The 24456-nt window shown below is 38.1% G+C and overlaps 1 protein-coding gene across 1 annotated transcript; it reads left to right on the top strand.

Moving 5' to 3' along the window:
• Positions 1-1643: 1643 nt before the first annotated feature.
• On the top strand, positions 1644-16044 carry LOC131355808 (butyrophilin subfamily 1 member A1-like). Its single transcript, XM_058394312.1, has 10 exons — positions 1644-1898; positions 2026-2082; positions 3895-4245; positions 4979-5257; positions 5468-5569; positions 7390-7416; positions 7874-7900; positions 9253-9279; positions 10440-10466; positions 15128-16044. The coding sequence occupies exons 1-10, from the start codon at positions 1808-1810 to the stop codon at positions 15667-15669; spliced, it is 1530 nt and encodes a 509-aa protein (XP_058250295.1). The 5' UTR covers positions 1644-1807; the 3' UTR covers positions 15670-16044.
• The last annotated feature ends 8412 nt before the right edge of the window (positions 16045-24456 follow it).

The following is a 24456-nucleotide window of genomic DNA, read 5'->3' as shown; positions in this document are numbered from 1 at the left end:
AATGAACCTAAAATATGAGACTTTCATTTTAATAAAATTTTGAAAGTTTGAGTTGTTCCACGACAGCGCTGCAGCATTACTTACAAGAACATGGCCATTCATGCAAACAGTTAATAAAAAAACATTCAATGACTTAATGACTACCACAAAATATAACTAGTTACCTAGCTAAGACTACACTGACATTTGCAGCCAGACTGGTCATAGCAGGGCAAGACTTGCTAACACTACGCATGCTAGCTAATATTAGTCTAAAAAAAGAACGTAACTTCGCTTATTGACTGCCACTGTGCCGGACACACACACACACACACACACAAATTAACAGTACACTAAAATAACTCATACTGCCCTATTAATTAATAAAACTAATGTAACTTACCCCTTTGCCTTCACAGCCCGCAATCCCTGCACTGTCACTCGGAGAGTGAGAGCCGCTTCTCCGCTGCAGGTTCATTACAAGAGCCGTGTTCCAATCGGAAAGTGATTCCCCTCCAAGTGAACTGTACAGGGAGCAGGATGTACACTTTAAAGTGCACTGAGACACGGACCCGAGACATCGGCAATCCATTGCGCTCCCTGTAATAGCCCGGATGTTAAGACCTGAAGTTTTCCACCTGAATTTTAATACCTGAATTTTTTCCACCTGAATTTTAGAGGTTGAAAAATAATGAAGATTGTATTTTTGTAAATACAAAGCAGAAAAATTCAATGTGATTCAATATGCTATTTTGCAAGAATTTTGGCACTATTATACTTCCATACGCTAGGCCATTTTTTTTTCAACATTTCGACTCAGCCCTCCTAAAATTCTGCGATTCTCCATAAACTGTACCCTAATTGGTGATCTCCTCAGTCCCCTTTAAGTTTCATATGAAAACGGCGGCTCTTCGGCTCCTCCCCGTCTTTCAGCGCGTTCTTCAATCCGCAGACCGCGGTGTCACAGAGGATCAGAGGACAAGTGTGTGTGTGTGTGTGTGTGTGTGTGTGTGATCAGGAAGACTCGTATTTGGCTTGTTCAGTACTCAAATATTATACACGTCTGTGCAACACAGTGGAATGCTGCAATAAGTTTACCACCATACCCTGTTAGTCAAACCTTTATTTTATTTATTTATTTATTTATTATTTATTTATTTATTTATTTTACTCTTATACCCTCATTGCATTTATGTGTATATATATATATATATATATATATATATATATATATATATATATATATATATATATATATATATATATATGTATATACTTACACCTATATTTTCATATTTTAATTTTATTTTTATTTATTTATAGTATATTTTATTTTTACTTTATTTTCTATTTTCTATTTTTCACTTTTAAGATACTCTAGTTTTATTTTTATTTTTTATCTTTATTTTTATGGATCTCTTTTTTTCACATACTTTTTATAAATGTTTACATGCCGGACAGTCGTACAAAACATTTCACTGCATGTCGTACTGTGTATGTATATGTATGTGAGAAATAAAATTTGAATTTCTTTCTCTTAAATGAAAATCCTAGAATCGCCCCTGCCCGCACTGACCACTTGGCTCGCATCGGGATAACATTTCCAGTCTCGCGCGAGAACTCTGACGTCACGTGTGATCTTGCGTTATTTCCTTATTATTTCTCGCGTACGTTCGGTTGTGAAACGCAGTTTGCGGACCAGACAGAGATCATATTGTGTAGTCATGCAGTGTGACAGCTCCTGGTGCTGATCCATCGTGCAGGGTGAACACAGCAGAGACTGAATGATACCCAGATACTGGAGCAGTGTAAGAACAACCGTGATCCGATGACTGTGAAAATCGTGCAGTGTGAACCCGGCATAAGACAAAGAAGCTTTTACCGTCGTCTTACTAAGAAAAATATAAACCGAAAAATGAGTAAGGATTTTGAGTTTTTGGTATAATTGATGTGTGAACTAGGCTATATTGTTTACCTAGTGTAATTTGTAAAGTATTATTTTTCTTGTGAAAAAGACTGAATCATTGATGATAAACTGTCTTTCAGAGATTATGCTTTGGTGTGTGACTCTGATTCTTTTCAACTTTATCGAATCTCGATCAGGTATGAAAACTGTGTGTGTGTGTGTGTGTGGCTATTTACTGTGAATTTTGAGTTATATGATCTGTTTTTGAGAAAACTGATTTCTGCAGTGACTCAGGGCAACTTAAAAAATCTTTATATATTAAATATAAATTCCTCTTTGTGAAAATTATGGTGGCTACCAGTTGCCAACATGCTGCAAATGCACAAAGCACATAGAAATGCATAAAAGATACATTAAACTGACAGCACACCCACAGAGGCTCAGAAACAGCAGCTGCAAATTCCTCGTATATTGCACACATCGACTGCATATAGACACCATCAGAAAACATCTGAAACACTGCAATAAGCTGAAAACACGAAACGTTTCAGGAGGACACGTTTTATAAAGCTGCTTTCAAGTAGTAATTCAAGTGTATTAATCAGTTAGCTTGCTAAGGATAGGGTAGATGCTTCATCATCATTTGTTGCTTCGTCATTCTTTGTTGATTGCATCAATGTAGGGGTATATATATATATATATATATTCCGCCTGCGCCTCACTCCCGCACGCATGTGACGCAGTCGCGGGTTTCTCCATACATCAGTATGCCGAGCTCATGCTGATTTCCTGATTTCCAGTCCTGATTTCCAGTCGATGACAAATGCCTGAAATCGGAGGCAAATCGGAGCTCGTGCACGCGAGTGAAATCGCGCAGTGTGAATTACCAAAGACGCGATCTGAGAGAGTCACCGAGTCGCTGACGCCCGTGAAATATTTGGCATGCTAAATATCTGGAACTGTTGGCGTCTCAAAATCCTGCTGTGTGAAAGGAATTCAGACTGAAAAAATACCCCGGCGATGACCAACAGCTAATGACAGAGCAAGATACTGTTGTGGCCGTAGATTTTGGAATCCAACTCGGACAAAACACAGAATTACAAACAATAGTTTTAAATTACGCACGAATAAATTATAATTACACACAAACGTTTTGAATTACTCATGATAATTTTTGACGGTGATTTTATTCCATAGGGCAGCGGTCAGTTCGGGGAGGAGTTATAGACCACAATATCAGCAAGCATGGCATCTGTTGGAGCACAATATTATAGTTTAACAGAGTTTATAGGTTTTTATCAGAGAAAAATGTCTTAGTTATATCAGAATAAATAAGATTTACAATTACATCAAGCAGAAATAAAGCAGAAACATTTGCTAGAGAGCCTCCCCCTTGTACCTGCATGATGTTATGTATTGTGCCATCGACACATGATAGGCTAATTGGATAACTAATTAGCAGGTGTACAAGTGATCCTATTAAAGTGGACAGTGAGTGTAGTGGTAGTGTTACACTGTGCAACATACTCATGAGGATATAAAATGATCATTTTTTGTTAACTTTTGTAAAAAAAAAAAAAACGTCTATTTTACATCTTTACTATTAAAAATGCCACAGTCAACTATTTATTTCATATGATTATTGAGTGATGTTTTTTTGTGCTATTCAATAGGCTTTATATAAAATAGAACATCATTTATCCACCAGAACAGTGTGACTCTGATAAGTGCCTGTTGGGAACTACTAGCATATTAAACTTTAATGTTTGCTGTGAATGACCTGTATTCCTTTAATGTGCCTTTAAATGTTTTATTTATTATGTATTTATTTATTTATAAATATTATAGATTTTATTTGACAAAAGCAAGTGATTCTACTGTAAAAAAAACAAGTACAAACTTGCTATGTTTTTATGTTCAAAAGTAAGTTGTACAATGAAATAAAGTCTTTACTTACACAAAATATAGTGATATATCATATATGATATCATATTTTCTCCACAATACAGAGCGTTTACAGTTGGTTGGTCCACAAGAACCTCTTGTTGCTGTCACTGGTGAAGATCTGATTCTGCCGTGTTTTATCAAATCTAACACCAGTGCTGTGGACATGACAGTGGAGTGGTTCAAACTATATGTAAAGGACTCATTAGTGCATCTCTATAGGGATCATAAAGACAGAAATGAAGGTCAGGCTCAGTCCTACAGAGAAAGAACATCACTGTTCAAAGAGGAGCTACAGAAAGGCAACGCTTCACTCAAACTCTCAGCTCTCCGAGTCTCTGATGAAGGAAAATATAAGTGTCTTGTTGAGGACAAATATGGGTCAGATGACATCACTGCGGACGTCATTGTCGAGGGTAAGATCTTTTTCTGCACTGAATGTTTATACAGTAAACTACATAAAATCTATATGTAAATAATACATAAACCTTTTTAAATCTGTAGCATTTGAAGAGGCATTAGACTGGACGACACTTGACTTAGTTCACTTTCTGACTGAATGATCCACAGCACAGGAGTCACTCAGATATACACTCACTGAGGACTTTATTAGGATACAAATACTGGCTGCCATCTTCTCTCCAAACAGTCAGAATTCTTTATGTCATGGATTCCCCAAGATGTTGAAAACATTCCCATGGGATTCTCGTCTATATTGACATTTGCATCACACAGTTCCTGCAGATTTTACAAGAGAACTTTCATGCACATTAATTTTTCACAAAGAATCAGCTAGAAGAACTGGCAATAAATGTTAATAAGTGTTTGTATTTCAGTCAGTTGTTTGTTTGCCTAAAAATTACTTGCCTGAAATGACTACCATTGTTGATTATAAGTAAATTTATAATTTAATATACAACAAATATTGTTATGGTTCTTCTATGATGTTTAACAAAATGCTAAAAGAAGTTGATCAGTATAAAACTTCAATTTTACAAAAATTAATTTTTGCCTTGTCTTGTTTTTAGTATTTAGTGTTGAACCACTGTTTGGAATTTTACATTACGTTTTATTAATTTTGATGTTTATTTTCTAATTGATGTTTATTGCTGTTTGTTTGTATCATTAATGTTTGTTTATTAATTGTAGCTCAGGGAAGCAACCCAGTGATCAGGATGGAGAGTTATGATAACTCAGGAGGGATTAATCTAGTGTGTGAGTCCAGAGGCTGGAACCCTGAACCTGAGGTTCTGTGGCTGGACAGAGAAGGAGTCACTCTGCCTGCTGAAGATACACAGATACACAGAGACACTGAGGGCTTCAGTGTTAAACGCCGAATCACTGTTTATGATTATAGCAACTCCAACAGGTTTTACTGCAGACTTCAACAAAAACATCACATGATGGAGACAGAAGTTATCATCAATAGTAAGTGTCCATGATTATAAAACATTTATACTTTGTTATAGGTAATTAATAATAAACCATGAGTTTAATGAACACATCTGAACTTGTTTGTTACTATTCTATTGCCAATACTGCAACACTGTTCTGTGTAAGAGTATGGTTTATACCTATAAATTAATTGACTGATTTATTTAAGATATCTGTGATGTGGTAAATGTGGTTTCATTTTAGGTAAAGTCTTTGATGCTTGGAAGTGGAATGTCGGGATTTCAGTCTTAGCATGTCTTATTGCTGTTGGATTGATAGTAACTGCAGTTGTTTATCACAAGAAAGGTACAATTTAAACAACTTTATTGAACAACACCATAGAATTAAGTTACAATTCAGATTATACAAAACAGCTGTCTGTATCTGTACACAGCCCAGTGTATCTTTATATCTTAGATAGATCTTCTGATTCATGTTATATTTCAAAGCTGGTGTTTTGACTTAACAAGTTTTAATGAGAAGAGATGTCTTGGCTATGGGGTACAGCAGCTGACAGAATCCCTCAAAAGAAGAACATCACTAAAAGACCACCATACCAATGACAGCAGAATAAGGGCTGCTTGTCTTCAGCCAGAACTGCTGGATGAAGATAAAAAAGAATTTTAGCTTTCAGCATTACAATGACCCAAAGAACACATCAATATCACCAAAGAAATGGTTTAAAAATAGATCAGTATTTTTGAATGACCTAGACAGAGCCCAGACCTGAATCAGCTAAAATAACCTAATGTGGGCTGTGCACATTGTTGTACATTGATTGTACATTTTTCTATTCATATCAGAACAGTATTACATGAAACGCGAATAAATTTCCATTGATGTTTTTATTTTGTTATTTAAAAAAAAACTTTAGTAATAAAAAAGACTATCTGAAGGCAATTTGCATAATTTCTATGCAAATTTGTCTTTAAATGGAAGATAGAACAATGATTAATTATTATAATGAGTTGACTAACTGAGAAATCAGAGATATGAATTATTACAAACTAAATATTCTTGACACTTGGAGAAAGCTGTAGAAGGGACACATGGTGCTTCATATTACTGTAATAAATATACATTTGCTAAATACTTTAATTTGGAGTCATTACATTGATTTGTTTGGCAGTAATATGGGCTTCATAAAATCAATAAGAATGTGCTGTAATAGGGAGATGCCACAGGATAGGACAAAAATGTGTTCACCTGCCTTCTGTGAGTGTAACTGGTCTGTTTTTGCCTGCTGTTACTCATTTCTGCGTTGTGTACAAGAAAGACCAGGATACTTGGTATTTCCATTCACCGGAGCAGGTTTATTAACGGTCTCTCCCAACATGGACTGGCCACCGTCTGTGGATTAACATCAATAAAGCTGATAAGTCACTCATGGGCATTTCATGACAGGACATTCCTGCATGATATAATACTTGTTAGATGGCTAAGAACTCTAACTCTAGTGCTAACAAATACCCACAGCCCACACGATATATCTTCAAATTTCTAATCTATCCACACGTAAAACATACAACCAAACACTGCATATAATAATATTACTGGAGAGAGGCGTGCCATCACTTCAAAACAGTGTTAGGACAGAGCTAGAAGCAAATTTCAAAATAAAATCTCCAACCATTGAACAGTATAGATCAAAATGTATAACGCCCATAGAAAATAAATAGATCAGTTATACAATAAAAAGAATTTTAGTGTGAAAGCAAACAATGTGTTACATTCAAACTGTGCTCATTATAACCAGTTACATAATGTATACTAATGGTATCTATTCTTACAAGAGCACAGAACTGAATGGTCAGTACTTTTGTATGCATTTTTAATAGAGCTCTGGCCTGATACAGATTTTTGTGTATGAAGCCCACATGGCAGCCAAATGAATGATTTTGATACCAGCAAATGATAATAAACATAGCTTCACTTTTATGGGGGTGTTTCTACAGGACTCAGTAAGGGAGTAAATACTTCCCCTGAATGCAAGTTAGTGGATTACATTTTGTTGATTATATATTGTAGAATAATATTGCATGCAGTTATGCAAAATGTCTTAGACACCATCATCTACAGCTGACTAATAACTGTAATAGTAATATTTTACTATTGTCTGTTTTCAGAGAGGCAGATACAGATGGTGAAAGCTGGTAATTATACCTGAACGTATTAACTATTTTATACAGTGTCTGAAGCACTGTGAGTGACACAGTGTAACACAATAATGCTGAGACTTCACCAGGAGCGAATGCTCAAAATATCTTGGCAAGTTTATATAATCACTCCTTTTTAAATGAACTGCAACAACAGGATGAGCAGATGATATAAACATTTTTTGGATGGATAATTTAAAGCTCAGCTGGATGTAATTCATAGGCAGCAGCAATATTTTCCCCCCTTAAAAATAGGTTTTGTTGAGTGTAAACACTAAATACAGTTTACCACTATAATTTCAGTTGATACTTTACATTTGCTATTTTAACATACTTTGATTAATTTGATGAACTATGTGAGCTAGCATTTTATACATTTCTTTATATAGTTTAAAATACTTAAAACAAACTTGTTCAAATCAGATATGTTTCATCAAATCTGTTTTATCCTCAGAGATGCAGAAGAAGGATGAGTATGCAGGTGAGAATGAAAGTGTTGTGCTTTTAAGATCATATGTTTGCGCAATGTGTGTGTGTGAGCAGTTTGTGTGTGTATGTGTGTGTGTGTGTGTGTTTGGTCAGAAGTAAATACAAATAAATGACTCTAAGAGAATATCTTTACAGATGTGTTTAGTGTTGAACTATCTGGTGCTAACTCATCTAATGAACAGATTAATTTACATTATAACTAAAACCATGTCTAAATCTTTAGCCATTGTCATCATCCAAGGACAACAATGCAGATATAATACTCCAATTGTGGTAGTAAATGGTAGTAAATGCTGCTACAATCTATTCACTTCTGAAAAAAATCAGATCCATTTGAAAAAATAATTCAGGCATCATTTCAACAACACTGAAAAATACAGTAATGTCAGTGGGAGGGGAATCTAATTAATATGATTAATATGATTAAGATTTATGTTATACTTATGATGGTAACAAATTAAAACCTGATAAAACACTTTACCATGCAGATGGTTTAGAGGGCACACGTATTTGTGCATGGGCACTACACAGCAAAAAAGACCATTATATAAAGACAGGGTCTGTAGCTTGTAAATTGTTTCCTACATAAAGTGCTTAAAAATGAAAACATATGTAACACAGCAGAAGAAAATAATAAGTACTATAATCTGACTTGGTAACTCATACAGAATAACTAATGTGTGATGGATACACCTGTAACCTGGGGAATCAACAAACAAATGACAATCAAGGGTCTAAGCAGATTCACTTTAATAGAAACTTGCTGCTTTGCAGATTCAGAGGAAAAGAAGTTTAAATTTTTCAATTCTTGTGAGAAATCATATGTTACTAAGGCAGGCAGAGCAGGCATCTGAATATGAAAGACTATTTTTTCTGTTCTATAACCTGAAACAAATCCTCCAGGTCAGGCCATGGGTGTAAGGGTGACGGAATAGGGTTAGGGTTTTCTTCCAACATAGGCTACAGTATTTCAGGCTGGAAAACTCCAGTTATACTGCTTCTGTACTGTGCCCGCTGCATTTAGCGAATTGCATTTACTTCATTGCTGCCCTCCACTATAATAAAGGTAAACATAATGCATCAAACACCACACTTTTACTGTGATACTGTCTACAAAAATGTAGAGCAGAAAAGACACACACACACACACACACACACACACAGTATCTGGTTTCTACACACATATTTCTTGGATATTAAATAATAATAATAATAATAATAATAATAATAATAATAATAATAATAATAATAATAATAATAATAATAATAATAACAATAATGTATTAAACAGCATTCCACAAGTATCTAAGTAGAGTCTCTAATATTAATATTTTCTCTTTTCAGAAATGCAGAGACAGAGCGTGGAATATGGTAATTACACTGCTTGTAAAAAAAAAAAATTAGAACTTTCTGTGACTTTAATATATACAGTTCCCTCCAAATGTATTATATTGAAAGGTCAATTCTGTTTTGCTATACACTTTTCAGATCAAAAGATGAACATGTGACAACAGATCAGAATTTCAGTCTCTGTGTCCTGACATATACATCTAAATCTGTTAAATAACTTAGAAAATTGCACCTTTTGTCTATACCTATGCCTTTTCAATTGATAAAAATGATTGAAACGTGACTGACGTGTTCCTTGTTGCCCAAAGAGGCCTGTTACATTGACTGATTAAACACATAGTACTAAATGTTTTCTCTTGATCTGAGCTCTGGGTTTCACCTGTGAAGCATTGGGTTTAGCCAATACAGCTTTTGAAAAAGAAAGAAACTGCTGGTGTACTGGTGTAATGACCAGACAAGGAACAGGCCAAAGAAATCAACAGCAGCTGATGACAGAAACATTTTGGAGCTGTGAAGAAAAACCCAAAACATTCAGTAACATCATCAACAACCTCCAGAGAGCAGATGAGAAAGTATCACAATCCAATGTTCAAGAGCAGAAATATATTCATAAAGAACTACAGAGATGAGCCTCTGAAATATTAGAATCAAGACTAACAGGTACCAAAATGATGGAAAAGAAGAAAGGATCTGCTCATGATCCAAAACATGGTGGAGGTTGTATCATGGCTTGGGCTTGCATGGCTGCTTCTGCAACAAGCTCACTAATCTTTACTAATGATATAACTCATGACTGTAGCAGCAGAATGAATTCAGAACTTTACAGAAACATTGTGTCTGCCAATTTACAGAGAAATTCACCCAGTCATTTTGGGAGGAACTTCAACATACAGCAAAACAGTGACCCAAAACACACTGCCAGAAAAACAATGGACTTAATTAGGGTGAAAAGTGGAAGGTTTTAGATTGGCCAAGTCAGTCACCAAACCGAGCAGCATTTCACCTCCATTTCACACCCAAAACAAACAGTAACTGAAAGAAGAGGAAATAAAAGCATTGAAACTATCACAAAAGAAAAATGTACAGTTTGGTGATATCCATCAGTCATCATGAAAAAATGTTTTAATTTGTTCTGTTTTGTTTTATTTATATATATTTGTTTTAATTACATGTTTTCACAGAGTTTGTAAAGAAGAAACAGTATGCAGGTAAGAAGAATTTTACCTTTCCATCTTCATTACAGTTAATCAGTAACCCTACTGTAGGGTGTGTGTGTGTAATGGTATCGAGGTAGGCAGCAAGGCCCCAGGTTAAAACAATCCTAACTGTAAAAATATGGCAGAGGACTATTTAATGGCTACAAAATATATAAAGTAGCAGGTAACTAGACTGATAGATTGCCGTAAAGATGATGGGAATTCTTTTGGAAAAGCTGCACAGGAAACCACCAGTTACTTTCAGCAATGTTGTAATTTTTTAATAAGACATGAAACAATGTGCCACAAGTCAAAAATAAATATGATGATGATTTAAGAAATATGTACTTTTTAAAAAGTAAACTATTCTGGTTAATCACATCACATGTTGAGTGACATGGTGGCTAGATCATGTAGCTAAGTTAGCTAATCTGGTGATGGAAAGCTTTTTCAGCTTTTCTGACTGTTTTGTCTTCCGTGTTTAGTCTATTAATACTTATTCATATAATTAATTTTATAATAATCTGTATCAAATAGGTTAAAGTCATATCTGTGTAATGTGTGATATTTGTTGATACTGTCTGAGCTGTGTTTGTGTGTGAATGCATTTATCATAGTATCATATTCTTAGAGTAAAACCTAACAAGAGAAGCAGAGACAAAACCAGAAGACAGACAATAATCCAAATAACCAGAGAGTCAAAGCGAGGGGCGAACAAATCCAAAATCACAGTGACATCATGACGCCATATTGGTTGTTACTAGATGCTGAGAGAAAGGCTGTACACTATGAAGTTTTTTATCTCTTTTATTGATATAAATGACTGTATTGTTTTGAATCCATAGTTCACCCACTCATGGACACACAAAGTAAACAATGGAGAAGCTCTGACCCTCAATGTTTCGTGATTAATTGTTACAATTACAGAAATGTACATGCTCGATTGGAAGGAATCATGTTTTATACGTACTGTACATAGAATATATTTTCTCATTGAGTTGTAACGTTAAATATTACTCTCGGAACTAATATATTACTGCTTACAAATTACTTGCAGAAAATAAGAAATATATTACTTATCACATTATGCCCTCGAAAATGTCTTATAATATTATGCCATGTTCCAGTCCATCTGTAATCACAGAAACAAATTTGAGTATTAAAATAAAGACTGTAGGCAGTATGTGTTCAGGATATATAAAGAAGCCATCTTCCTCTGTGCTCAGCAATTCCTTCTTTCAGCTCATAGTGACGGTGTATCTGAGGATCAGGTACAAGTTTCTAGACATTTACAAGAATTTTATATTCATTTATGTGATTCTTCTCTAATTGTTTGTCAGTAAATATGTGCCCACATTCTTCAGTTGTTTGGCATGACATTTTCTATATTTTTCCCAATTCAATCCCATTAATCGTCCCTAATCAGATGAAGAACAAGTAGGAAAAGCAACAACTCGAACAAGGTCAAGCTGAGAGTAGCAAGTATGTCCAGTCTGTCCTTTTAGATGTCTATCATTTTAATGTCCACAAGTAACATCTTGACCCAAAAGTGTTAGCAGTTGGAACTGTTACTATATCATAATAATAATTATATTATATTATAATTATATTAAATATATTTAAGAAAATCCAAACGCAGCTGATGTTCTTATATCAGTAAAAGAAATTAAAACTGAGGCATAAATAATTTGGGTTTGAGATCAAAGCTTTTATTTACTGGCATTTATGTAGATTTGTTTACATGGTAAATAACATAGATCATAGCACATCTTGCATCAGAGCATGCAATTTTTAGATGAGCAAAAGTATTGAAATATGTAACTGACAGGAGTTTCTTGTTATCCAGATGTGTCCTGTTAGATTGATTGTTTAAACAATAAATAGCTCTGAACATCTACACATGGTTTTAGCCTCCAGTTTTACTGGTGAAGACTGAATGTGTTAAAAAGGATAAACCAGCATGAAGATCAGAGAGCTGTCTATGGGAGAAAAGCCTCTGCACTGTAGCAACACTTATCATGGAGTGTGAAATCTCTTACATTTACATTTATCAGTGTATAATCATTCCCAACAAGAGATTTGATTAGTTCTATATCCCAAAATATAAACATATCATTATTTTCATCATCAGTAAAACTCTGTAACACTGGGCAGGAGAATTCAATCCAGATGGTACACCAGTCCATCACAGAGCAAATAAATCTAATATATAAATAACTTTAGACTGGAAGTGTAAGTTATTCTGCTGTGACACTGAGCAGTTCAGTTAGTAAAAACCTCCACATGTTCACACTAATGATAGAGAGAGATTCATGCAGCAAGTAAAAAACAAAAGAATTTCACAAACTTGTGCTTCTGTAAGAGAGGGAAAGAGAAGGAGAGAGAGAGTGTGTGTGTGTTTGTTCTAAATGACAACCTGCAAACGCTTCTTGTAGGTCTCCACAAGATTCTCTACTGGTCTGCTGTGGAATGTTTCCCCACTCTTCCTTCACAAAAGCCTCCAGTTGTTGGAGATTAAAAGGCTTCCTAGCCCTGACCTGGATCTTAAACTCTCTCCACAAATTCTCAGTTGGGTTCAGGTCAGGGCTCTGACTTGGCCACTCCAGTACATTTATGTTGTTGTCCCTGAAACATTGCTTGACCACTCGTGCCGTATGCTTCGGGTCATTATCCTGCTGGTAGGTCCAGTTCTCTGGCAGGTTGAGCTTGTGTGCTGACGCCACCAGGTTTTCATCAAGAATCTTGACATTGTCCTCCTTTTTCATGACACCATCTATCTTAACAAGGTCACCTGTATCACTGGCAGAGAAGCATCCCCATAGCATGATGTGACCACCGCCATACTTGACCAATTGGATAGTATTCATTGGATTGATGGTTACTCCTTTCTTACGCCAAACATATGCAACATCCATATATCCAAAGAGTTTCAGTTTAGTCTCATCTGACCAGAGGATGGATGACCAGAAGTTCGGATTTCTATCTAGGTGACCCCTAGGCCAGGTGTGCATCCCGGTGTGTCTGGGTAAGAAGTGGTGTCTTTCTGGGGCGATGTCCATGGAGACCACCTTGATGCAGAATTAGCTGGACGGTGGATCTTGATACCGTCTCCCCTGCTTGGTTGAGGGTGTCTATTAGAGCTTTGGTGGTGATACGGGGGTTGTTGTTTGAATCGTGGCAGATCTTTCTAGAGACTCTAGAGGATACATTGCGCTTCCTGCCACGCCCATCCAGGTTTTTGACAGTGTTGAACATCTTGAACTTCTTCATGATACTCTGTATGGTTGATACAGGGACATCCAGTTCTTTCGAAATTGCCTTGTAGCCTTTGCCTCCACTATGGGCATTGACAACACGCATACGAAGATCATGACTGAGTTCTTTCTTCTTGGCCATGGTGACAGTGACTGAGAATAATTTAAGCTTTGCCCCCTTCATTATACTTTACAGAGCAGGTTTTACCATTTAACATTATTAGGCCTTAATTGATTACAGATAAATTGATTACATTGATTAAACCACGTCCACTTTTACAATAGAAGGAATTTTTTCTGAGATTGGGAATAGGGTATGATTAATTTTGAACAGGCTCAAAAGAGAATCTCTGGCCATATCTACTGGTATATGAATGAAGTTTAGTAACACATATGTGAGATTGTGCATAGCAGCTAATATATATTGAATACAATGGAAGTTTCACCAAAGTAGTTTTTATAAATGAAAAAATTAAGTATTGATTTCTCCAAGGGGTATGAATAATTCTGACCACAACTGTATGTGTGTTTGTGTGTGTGTGTGTGAACAGAAGTAAATGTTACACTAAATACTTTTATATTCACAAATTCAGATTTAATATTTCAGTTTTCAGATTCAGAAAAATTTCAGTTCAACAAAGAAAAGTCAGGGTTATATAAGGGTAAAAGTAAGGGTTATGGTCTGTGTTACTTAGGGCTAGGCAAAAGCAATTGAGCCTGAAGTGTGTTGTAACATTTTGTGTCTCCTTACATTAAATGCACCCTCAAAGCTTTGCGTTCAAATTCCTCTGTTTTAGTAAATCCCTGTTTTTTCCCCTTCACTGTTCAGCTTTATGATTTGATTGAATTCAGCTTCACTTGTAAAGATGAAAGATTCTAGATGTTAGTAAAACATTGTGTGGAAATAATGAATTATTCTGAAAGATTGAGTTGTTACTCCCTGTATGAGTAAAAGTGATGAGTATAAAACTCTTTATCTATCAGAGCTGAATGTTGTTGTTTTGCTGGACAAAGACGACTAAGAGATTTATAATCATACAGTTAAAAACAATTTAAAAACATACAGTTTCTCTCAATCATTGACTTTAGATATTTATCACTAGAGATAATCGCTGAACTTATTTTTTCCTTCAAGTTTTTCCTCAAATGTTTTTCTCTCATGTTCTGTGACTCTTTATGCATTTCCTAAAAAAAAAAAAATTACAAACTCAAATAAATCACTAAAATTTCAGAAAAAAAACATTTCATATTTATCTTTGACAGACTCCTATTATAAACTGTACAATGTTGTTTAATTTTTAAGAAATCTTTTTAAAAATCTTCAACAAATCTTCTATAAATCCTAATGAATATGATCCACTGGATGATGATTTAATATTTTTACCTGCATACTGATATCACACACTGTGTCTCTCTCAGTGGATGTGACTCTGGATCCTGATACAGCTCATCCCAAACTCATCCTGTCTGCTGATGGAAAACAAGTGAGATATGAAGACACACCACAGGATCTCCCTGATACACCACATAGATTTAATTTTCTCTGTGTTCTGGGAAAGCAGAGTTTCTCAGGGAGATTTTATTATGAGGTGCAGGTCAGAGAGAAAACTGACTGGATATTAGGAGTTATGAGAGAGAGCATTAACAGGAAGGAGTGGATTACATGGGCTCCTCCGAGTGGAGTCTGGACTCTGGATCTGAGGAATGAGAATCAGTACAGGGCTCTTGCTGGTCCTGATATCCCCCTCACACTGAGAGAGAAGGTGGAGGTGGTGGGGGTGTTTGTGGATTATGAGGAGGGTCTGGTCTCCTTTTATGATGTGAAGTCCAGATCTCATATCTACTCTTTCACTGGTCAGTCTTTCACTGAGAAACTCTATCCATACTTCTGTCCTTGGTATAATGATGAAGGTAAAAATTCAGCACCACTGATCATCTCTCCTGTATTTAAGACTGAATGAATTTTCACCTCATAAATTTAATCATCTATTAAATGTTGAGAATAAAAATAACTTTTACATTTTCTGGTTAATTTTAGAATTAATTTTCTCTTTAAAGTTGTGTGTGTGTGTTTGTGTGCGTGTGAGAGAGAGAGAGAGTTTGTGTGTGTGTGTGTGTGTGTTTGTGTGCGTGTGTGAGAGAGAGAGAGTTTGGGTGTGTGTGAGTTTGTCTGTGTGTGTGTGTGTGAGTGTGTGTGTGTGTGTGAGTGTGTGTGTACAGATTATTTAAATTCCTGGTTTTAATCCTACAGTCTGTTATGTTTATGATTCTATGACATTATGATTGTGTAACTTTGTCATTACAAATCACATTAATAAAAGATCATTTACACTTTACTCTGAGTTTTACTGCAGAATTTAATCACATCAATAAAATGTATAAAGTTCAGCTGCTGATGTCTGTGTAGATAAAACCAAACAAAACTCTGTTTCTCCTTAAAACTTCATCAAACACAAATACAATCAGATTCATATTTTATTTAGAATTTTTTTATTCTTTCTTAAAAAAAGAAAGAAATGAATCCTCTACCTGTGCTAAATTCTGCCATCTGCAGGTAGAAAGGTGAAATGACGGGGTTCATCAGAAAACCTCTTTATCAGCGCTATTTAATCAAATTTCTAAAAGGTAGGAGGACAGAGCGTGCTTCATTAATATTCATGATGTAAGCGCTCCCTGATTGGTCAGTGACACGTTTCAGCTCTGACGTTTCATGTGGAGTTTCATGAATGCTGTGAAAAATCATCTTGAGGAGATCAAACTGACCAGAGCAAGAAACAGGATTAATCAACCGGAAATATAGAGTTTATACATTTTTTTTTATATATTTTTCTGTTTTAAAAGGCAGCTAGCTATGTTTAATAAACATTTGAATTTGTTTTTATTTACTACATTCTCCACACTGAAATGAAAATTAAAATGTCATTATGTGATAAACGGGTAAATTCTGAGTGGGACAGTAAATCACTGTAACTTTAATCTGTTTGTAGTGAAGTGATATCGAGCTCAGTGACACATTATTAAAGCAAACTTTCTCTTGGGGAAAAACTTATTTCTACATGTATGAAGTCTGAATTCAAATTCAAATTCATGAACAGTACTAGTAATTAAAGGAAATTGAAGCCACAGTAGTGATAAAGTACAGAATAATCTGCAATAAACAATGTTATACTGATGTGCCATTGACCCTAATACTGTGAATGGTTCAGAAAGATGTAAACATTTACAAGTTGCAGGAAGTCACAAGTTATTGCACTGATGAGTAATAAATAAATAATATAACCAAGTAACTGGTCCTGTTGGGTGCTAGAATGTGTGAGATAGTCCTTAAGGTGCATAATAACTGAGGAAAAGCTGGATGTGTGGGTTTGTGTGGGTTTGTGTGTAGGAGAGAGAAAGATTGGGAGGCATTAAAGATTGGAGTTCAGAAGAAGAAAGGCTTTTGGGACAAAGGTGGCTCTCCTCCTCTGGGTTCTGCAGGTGGTGCAGCGGAGCCACCGTCTGGATGGGAGCCACTCGAATGCAGGATGAAGAACATGTGAGGGGTCATCAACGATCTTGCCTGCTAGCCTGAGTGCCTGCTGGTCATAGATGTACAAGAGTGATCTGACAGGCCGGCTGATGATCTTGGAGCACACCGAGACAGTGCTCTGTAACCGGTTCCTGCCCTGTAGGCTGGTGGAATAGAACCAACAGGTTATGGACAACATGATGATGCTCTCTATGAAGGAGTAGTAAAAAGTCAGCAAAATGTCGCTGCTGACTCCAGAGGAGCTGAGTTTTCTAAGAAGGTACTGCCGTTGGTGACACTTCTTGAGAATCTCTTCAGTGTTGGAGGAGAATCGCAGGAGGTGGTCAAAGAGGGTTCACAGATATCTGTGAAACCAGCTCCACTGGTTTCCCATGGATAGTGGTAGTGACAGTGGCAGCTAGATCCCTGTGCTTTCTGGAAAAGGTCACCACCATCTCTTTAGTTTTACTGATGTTCAGTTCCAGGTGAGAGCTGTCACACCACTCCACAAACTCCTGCAGAACTGGTCCGTGGTGCTGTGAAGGGCCCGACAGCAGAGACAGTAAAACTGTATCATCAGCATCTTTCACAAGGTGACAGTTGGGCTGAGTAGATCTGCAATCATCTGTGTACAGAATGAAGAGCAGCGGTGAAAGCACACAGCCTTGTGGGGAACCAGTTGAGGTGTACTGGAGGCCAGAGAAGATGTTGTTTACCAGAACTCTCTGTGACCTGTTGGTTAGAAAGTCCAGTATCCACAGAATTAGCCGGTTGTCCATATAAAAGTGGGAGGAGAGTTTGGTAGCCAGTACCTGGGGCTGCAGGGTGTTGAATGCTGAGGAGAAATCAGCAAACAGGAGTCTGGCAGAAGAGTCGGGGTGTTCCAGATGTTTGTGTCTATGATGAATGTTTTTGCATCATCCAAGCCTCTGCCTGCCCCATATGCAAACTGACTTATTATCCGTTCTATAGCTTTCATTGTTAAGGAGGTGATGGTGCTGAGATGGCTCCGGTGAGTTCAGCTGCCGCCACGACAGCTCCTACCACTTTTTCTTTGTTTTAGTCTTTTAATTTAAGTTTCAGTACAGTAATACCGGCTAATTCTTCATCATGGAGTACATTCGTTACAATAGAGATACTCTTATTTCTATTGGTGTACAATGTACTCACAATTCGACATTTTTGACCCCGGATCCAAGCTGACCGAGTGAGATCCTGAGAGGGAACAAAGGCCGCGACCCGAAGCAGCGGCCCTGGGGGAAACGAGCCGGCATTAGGAACAGGCTGAGAGCCCGTGCACACCGCACACCTCTGCCTAGCATCCTGCTCACCAACGTCCAGTCACTGGAGAACAAGCTCGATGACCTCAGGGCCAGGGTAAAGTTCCAGAGAGACATTTGCTCCTCTGCTTCACCGAGACATGGCTGAACCCAGCGGTACCGGACCACGCCATCCAGCCAGCCGAGTTCTTCTCGGTTCACCGCATGGACAGAACACTGGACTCGGGGAAGTCAAGAGGAGGCGGCGTGTGTTTAATGGTGAACAGCAGCTGGTGCGACAGCGCGAGCATTGTTCCTCTCACATGCTCCTGCACACCCAACCTGGAACTATTGAGCATCAAATGTCGTCCTTTTTATCTTCCTTGGGAGTTTACATGAGTCATAGTCAGCGTCGTTTATATTCCGCCTCAGGCGGACACGGACACTGCTTTATGTGAGCGGCATGAGGCACTCATACAACACCAGACACAACACCGGGACGCTATGCTTATTGTGGCGGGGGACTTTAACAGTGCCAACCTCAAACTCACAGTGCCGAACTTTTACCAGCACATCAGCTGCCCCACCAGGGGTGAAAGGACACTGGATCACTGCTACACTACAGTCAGAGACGGCTACAAGGAACAATCTCGCCCACCGTTTGGGAAATCCGACCATGCCGCCATCTTCCTCATGCCAAAATATAAACAAAGGCTCAAGAAGGAAGTTCCAGCTCGGAGGGAGGTCTTACGCTGGACAGACCAATCGGTGGCCGCTCTGCAGGACGTTCTGGAGGAGCTCTGATGATGTCAACATGTTTACAGAAGCGGTTGTGGGATTTATCGGGAAACTAGCGGATGACACAGTTCACAAGACTATCATCAGAACGTTTCCCAATCAGAAGCCGTAAGTGGATAAATCCGTTCGCGATGCTCTGAGATCCCGCTCCGCTGCTAACAACACGGGACTCGCCAGTGGAAACATGGACGAGTATAAAGCTGCATCTTACAGCATGTGCAGAGTGGTGAAGGAGGCAAAGTGGCACTATGGACAGAAACTAGAGTCACAAAAAAGTGGCTCTAGGAGTCTGTGGCAGGGACTAAGAACTACGACGGACTACAAAACACCATCTTCCAGATCGGCGAATGCGGATACTTCTCTGGCAGATGAGCTAAACACCTTTTATGCTCACTTTGAGGCTGCAGCTCACAGTGCTAATGGCATTAGCAGTGCTAACAGCGCTATAGGCAGCACACATGAGGAGAGGACAACGCATTCATCATCTCAGAGCATGACGTGAGAAAGGCATTCAGGAGAGTGAACACCAGGCCTGTGCTGACCAGCTTGCTCCTGTGTTCACTGAAATCTTCAAACTCTCCCTGAAACAGTCTACAATCCTGATGTGCTTCAAACGGTCCACCATTGTTCCTGTCCCCAAGAAACCCCAGCCCACCTGCCTGAACGACTACCGCCCAGTGGCCCTGACCTGATCAGCCCTGATCAGATATGCATATGCAAATATATGTATATATAGATATATATTAGTGCTGCACGATTAATCGTATCGCAATCGCAATCGTGATGTCAGCCTGTGTGATTATACGACGGGAAAATGTTGCGATTATATTAAACAAGTGTGTGGACTTGAAAAACATTCATTTTAAAAACACATACTTTCTGAGAACAGTTTGCTGATTTTCTGTGCCACTAACAAAAAACAAACAAAAAAAAGATTAAAAAAAAAAAAAAAGATCTGACAGTCTCTCAGTATAGGCAGTGCACGTGTGGCGTGCGTGCATGCGTGTTCACGTGTGTGAACAGCACGGATAGACCAGAACGAAGATGGATGCCGAGGAGACTGATCTGGTAGCCAAAAAAAACCTCTACCTCTGTTATATGGCGATATTTTGGATTTGAGATTACTGACACTGAGCAGAGAGATGTACTGTGCAAGATTTGCAAAATTAAAGTGGCTACGTCATGTGGCAATACGACAAATCTATATCAGCACCTGAAACAGCATAGAGAAAAATATGATGAATGCATGACGATGTAAACCCAGATCAGTAAAGAGACAGCTGAAGGAAACAAGGCACCAGCTGTTCCCCGAACAACAAAGCACAATTACAGATGTGTTTGCGAGTATAATGCCATATGATAAGTCTTCGCCTAGGCATAAAGAAATCACCGAATCCATAACGCACTGCTTGGCAAAAGACATGATGCCAATACACACCGTTAGTAAAGTGGGATTTCAGAAACTATTTCTCGCAAGTAGCGATCCCTAAACTTTATAACTCGCGCCGTGACGAAGTTCAAAAGGAAATGCCTACGGTGACGTTCTTTTCAACCACTACGGACCTGTGGTCAAGCAGGACAAGTGAACCGTATATTAGCTTGACTGTGCACTTTGTCGACGAGGAGTTTGAATTGAAAAGCCGCTGCCTTCAAACGTCGTATTTCCCCGATGACCACACAGGAGAGAACATAGCCTTGGGCTTGAGAGAGGCACTGGCTGCACCAGGTCGCCATCACTACAGACAACGGCACCAACATTGTCAAAGCGGTGGAGCTTAATCAGTGGACTAGAATCCAGTGTTTTGGGCATAGACTTCATTTGGCCATTGGTAAGTTAAATTAATGTCATGTTTTATTATTAGACGGCCTGCACGACAAATCGCATGAGATAACCAATGCGCGACTTTTTAGTAAAGCCGGTCCTTGATCAGTAGTAAATCTCCATCACGTAAGTGTTACAGATAGAGCAGCACTTACTACACAGAGCTGTAGTTCATTGACAAGCTGAGTAAAACCATGCAGACAAAATCATCAATTTCGCACGCAGCTGTGAACAACGGCTCTGTGTAGTGAAGTGCTGCTGAAAGCACATGCGTGATGGAGATTTACTACTGATTACAGGACCGGCTAACTATGGGGTTAGGGACAGTAGTACCCTTGACTAATTAATGAAATAATTTTAAATACAATGTAAAATTCAGTGTGCCACAAAAGATACAAGTGGCGTATTTCATTTAGGGCTAATAATTAGCATTAAACATAACTCTGTAAGAGATGAATGAGTGTAAAGCACAAATCTGCCATAGCTATTTGCCTACTACTATTAGGACTAAACACTGTTTGTATTACTGTTTTATGCTATTAATATGAAACTGGGCATGAAATCAGAATGTGAATATTAGGTTTTGTAATGTCACTATTGTAAGTAAACGTTTTTTTTTTTTAATCTTATCATTCACAGAAAATGCTCTGAAAGATAATGCACAATGCATTAACCGAGCTACTGGGATATGCAGGAAGATTGTGGGCCACTTCTCCAATAGTTGGAAGAAAAGAGTGGCCTTCAGGGAAGCACAACGAGAGCTGAACCTCCCAGAGCATGCCATGGTGACAGACTGCTCAACACGATGGGGTTCCACTCAGAAAATGATAGAAAGAGTCCTGGAGCAGCAAAGTGCATTGTCCAAGGATCTCTACAGACCGCAAAGTGCGACACCTACTCCCTTCATGGCAGGACCTGGAGGTCTTGGAATCTGTAAACAAGGCACTAAGCCCTCTCCAGGACCTTACGGATGCCTTATTGGGTGAGAGTTATGTGAGCATATCTTGTGTGAAAACTGCTCTGCATCTTCTGAACACCTCAGTACTGGCTGAAGACGAAGCAGACACTGACCTGACCAAATCACTGAAACCAAAAATTCTTAGCTACCTCAACAACAAATATGAAGGCATGCAGAACTTACTAAACTTCACCACTTTCCTAGACCCAAGGTTCCGAACACAATACATCTGAGACCCAGACCTTAAAGGAACAAGCCATCTCTGAGTTGATAGGGAGTGAAACCAGAGTTTACCTTACTGGTAAGAATTCAGTGTAACAAATTTCTAAAACATGCATTTTTTATTTGTTTCAGGAAATTTACCAGCAGCACTCTGTAGCCCAAACCACTGCAGTGATGGAGAATGATAGCCTGGATGTGGAAAGTCCACCTGCTGCTAAAGCCAAGAAGAAAACTCTGGCCAGTTTCTTCAAGGAAACAACATGCACAGCACCAAGAGCATCATTGTCATCCGCATTTAATCCCATGGCACAGTTTAGAGAAGCAGTGGCTGCTGAACTCATTGCTTACATTTACATGCCATGTGTAGACCATGGAGAAGATCTACTGAAATGGTGGAAATTCCACAAAGTAAACTTCTCTAGGCTATGCAAACTAGCACAGAAATATCTGTGTTATATTATATATATATATATATGTGTGTGTGTGTGTGTGTGTGTAGTATCAATAGCAGTGAATATAAATATGAAAAATAAAATAAAATTAATATAAAAAATATTAACAAAAAAAATTGTAGTATAATATATATGTATTCAAATATAAAACTGCTTTATAAAAACTAAATATAAAAAACAAGTATAAAACAAAAATATAATACACTAATATAATGCAGTACAATGGTTAACTTTGAAATGGTGTCGCAAAAGAATACACTATGTACAGTGTGCATATGTAGATAATATATAAATATATATGTAGATGTCTATAGGCAAGTATAAATGTCCAATTTAACAGGGACTAAAGTGACGGTGCAGTGTGCACACAAAGATGTACAGAAAAGCTGTACAGTGAGAGTGTATTTTGTGTACAGAATAGTGCAGAGTACAAAGTAGTACAATTATTGCATGTGCAACAATCAGCTCAGGTAGAATGTCATGTCGTGTGGGAGTATGTCCAGAAAGTCCAGACTCTAGGTGTACTGGTTGAGGGCCCAAATGGCCTGCGGGAAGGAGCATTCTCTCTCATTCTCTCTGTGTTCGCCTTCAATGAACAAAAACGTTTCCCTGACCGCAACAGAGATAAGACAACAGAGAGTCCATTGTTGGGATGGCTGAGGTCCTTCATTATCTTCCTGGCCCTGGTCCAGCACTGCTTGCTGTATATGGTGTCCAGGTCAGGAAGCTCGGTGCGGAAGCTGGTCAGCACAGGCCTTCAGGACCCGACCCGTGACGCCATCTGGTCCTGCTGCCTTCCTGGTATTCACTCTCCTGAATGCCTTTCTCATGTCGTGCTCCGAGATGATGAACACGCGGTCCTCTCCGGCATGCTCCTCGTGTGTGCTGCCTGTAGCACTGTTAGCACTGCTAATGCCATTAGCGCTCTGAGCTGCAGCGTTGAAGCGAGCATAAAAGGTGTTTAGCTCGTCTGCCAGAGAAGCGTCCGCTATCACCGATCTGGAAGATGGTGTTTTGTAGTCCGTTGTATTTCTTAGTCCCTGCCACAGACTCCTAGAGCTACTCTGTTGAAATTGTGACTCTAGTTTCTGTCCATAGCGTCGCTTCACCTCCTTCACCACTCTGCACACGCTGTAGGATGCAGCTTTATATTCGTCCATGTTTCCGCTGGCGAGCCCTGTGTTGTACACAGCAGAGCGGTATCTCAGAGCATCGCGGACAGATTTATCCACCCACGGCTTCTGATTAGGAAACGTTCTGATGATAGTCTTGTGAACTGTGTCATCCGCAAGTTTCCCGATGAATCCCACAACTGCTTCCGTACTCTCTGTACACCTTTGACTGTGTGGCCACTTCCAGCTCCACCAACATCGTGAAGTTTGCAGACGATACTGTGGTGGTGGGCCTGATCTCCAATAACAACGAGACGGCCTACCTAGAGGAGATTAAAAACCTGGAGACATGGTGCCAGGTCAACAATCTCCTCCTGAATGTCAGCAATTATTATATTAGTATATTATATTTTTGTTTTTATATTTGTTTTTTTATTTTTAGTTTATATAGCAGTTTTATATTTGTATACATTATATAACTATTTTTATTATTATTATTTTCATTATTTATAATATTTACTGCTATATTGATACCACGTATATATATGTGTATATATATGTATATTTGCATATGCATATCTGAAACTTGACTTTCAAGTTATTTTCATTTGTGATTT

The sequence above is a fragment of the Hemibagrus wyckioides genome, linkage group LG07 (assembly GCF_019097595.1).
Source record: "Hemibagrus wyckioides isolate EC202008001 linkage group LG07, SWU_Hwy_1.0, whole genome shotgun sequence".
Classification (NCBI taxonomy): Eukaryota; Metazoa; Chordata; class Actinopteri; order Siluriformes; family Bagridae; genus Hemibagrus; species Hemibagrus wyckioides.
The sequence above is the reverse complement of the archived record's forward strand: the minus strand, read 5'-3'. Positions and strand labels throughout refer to the sequence as shown.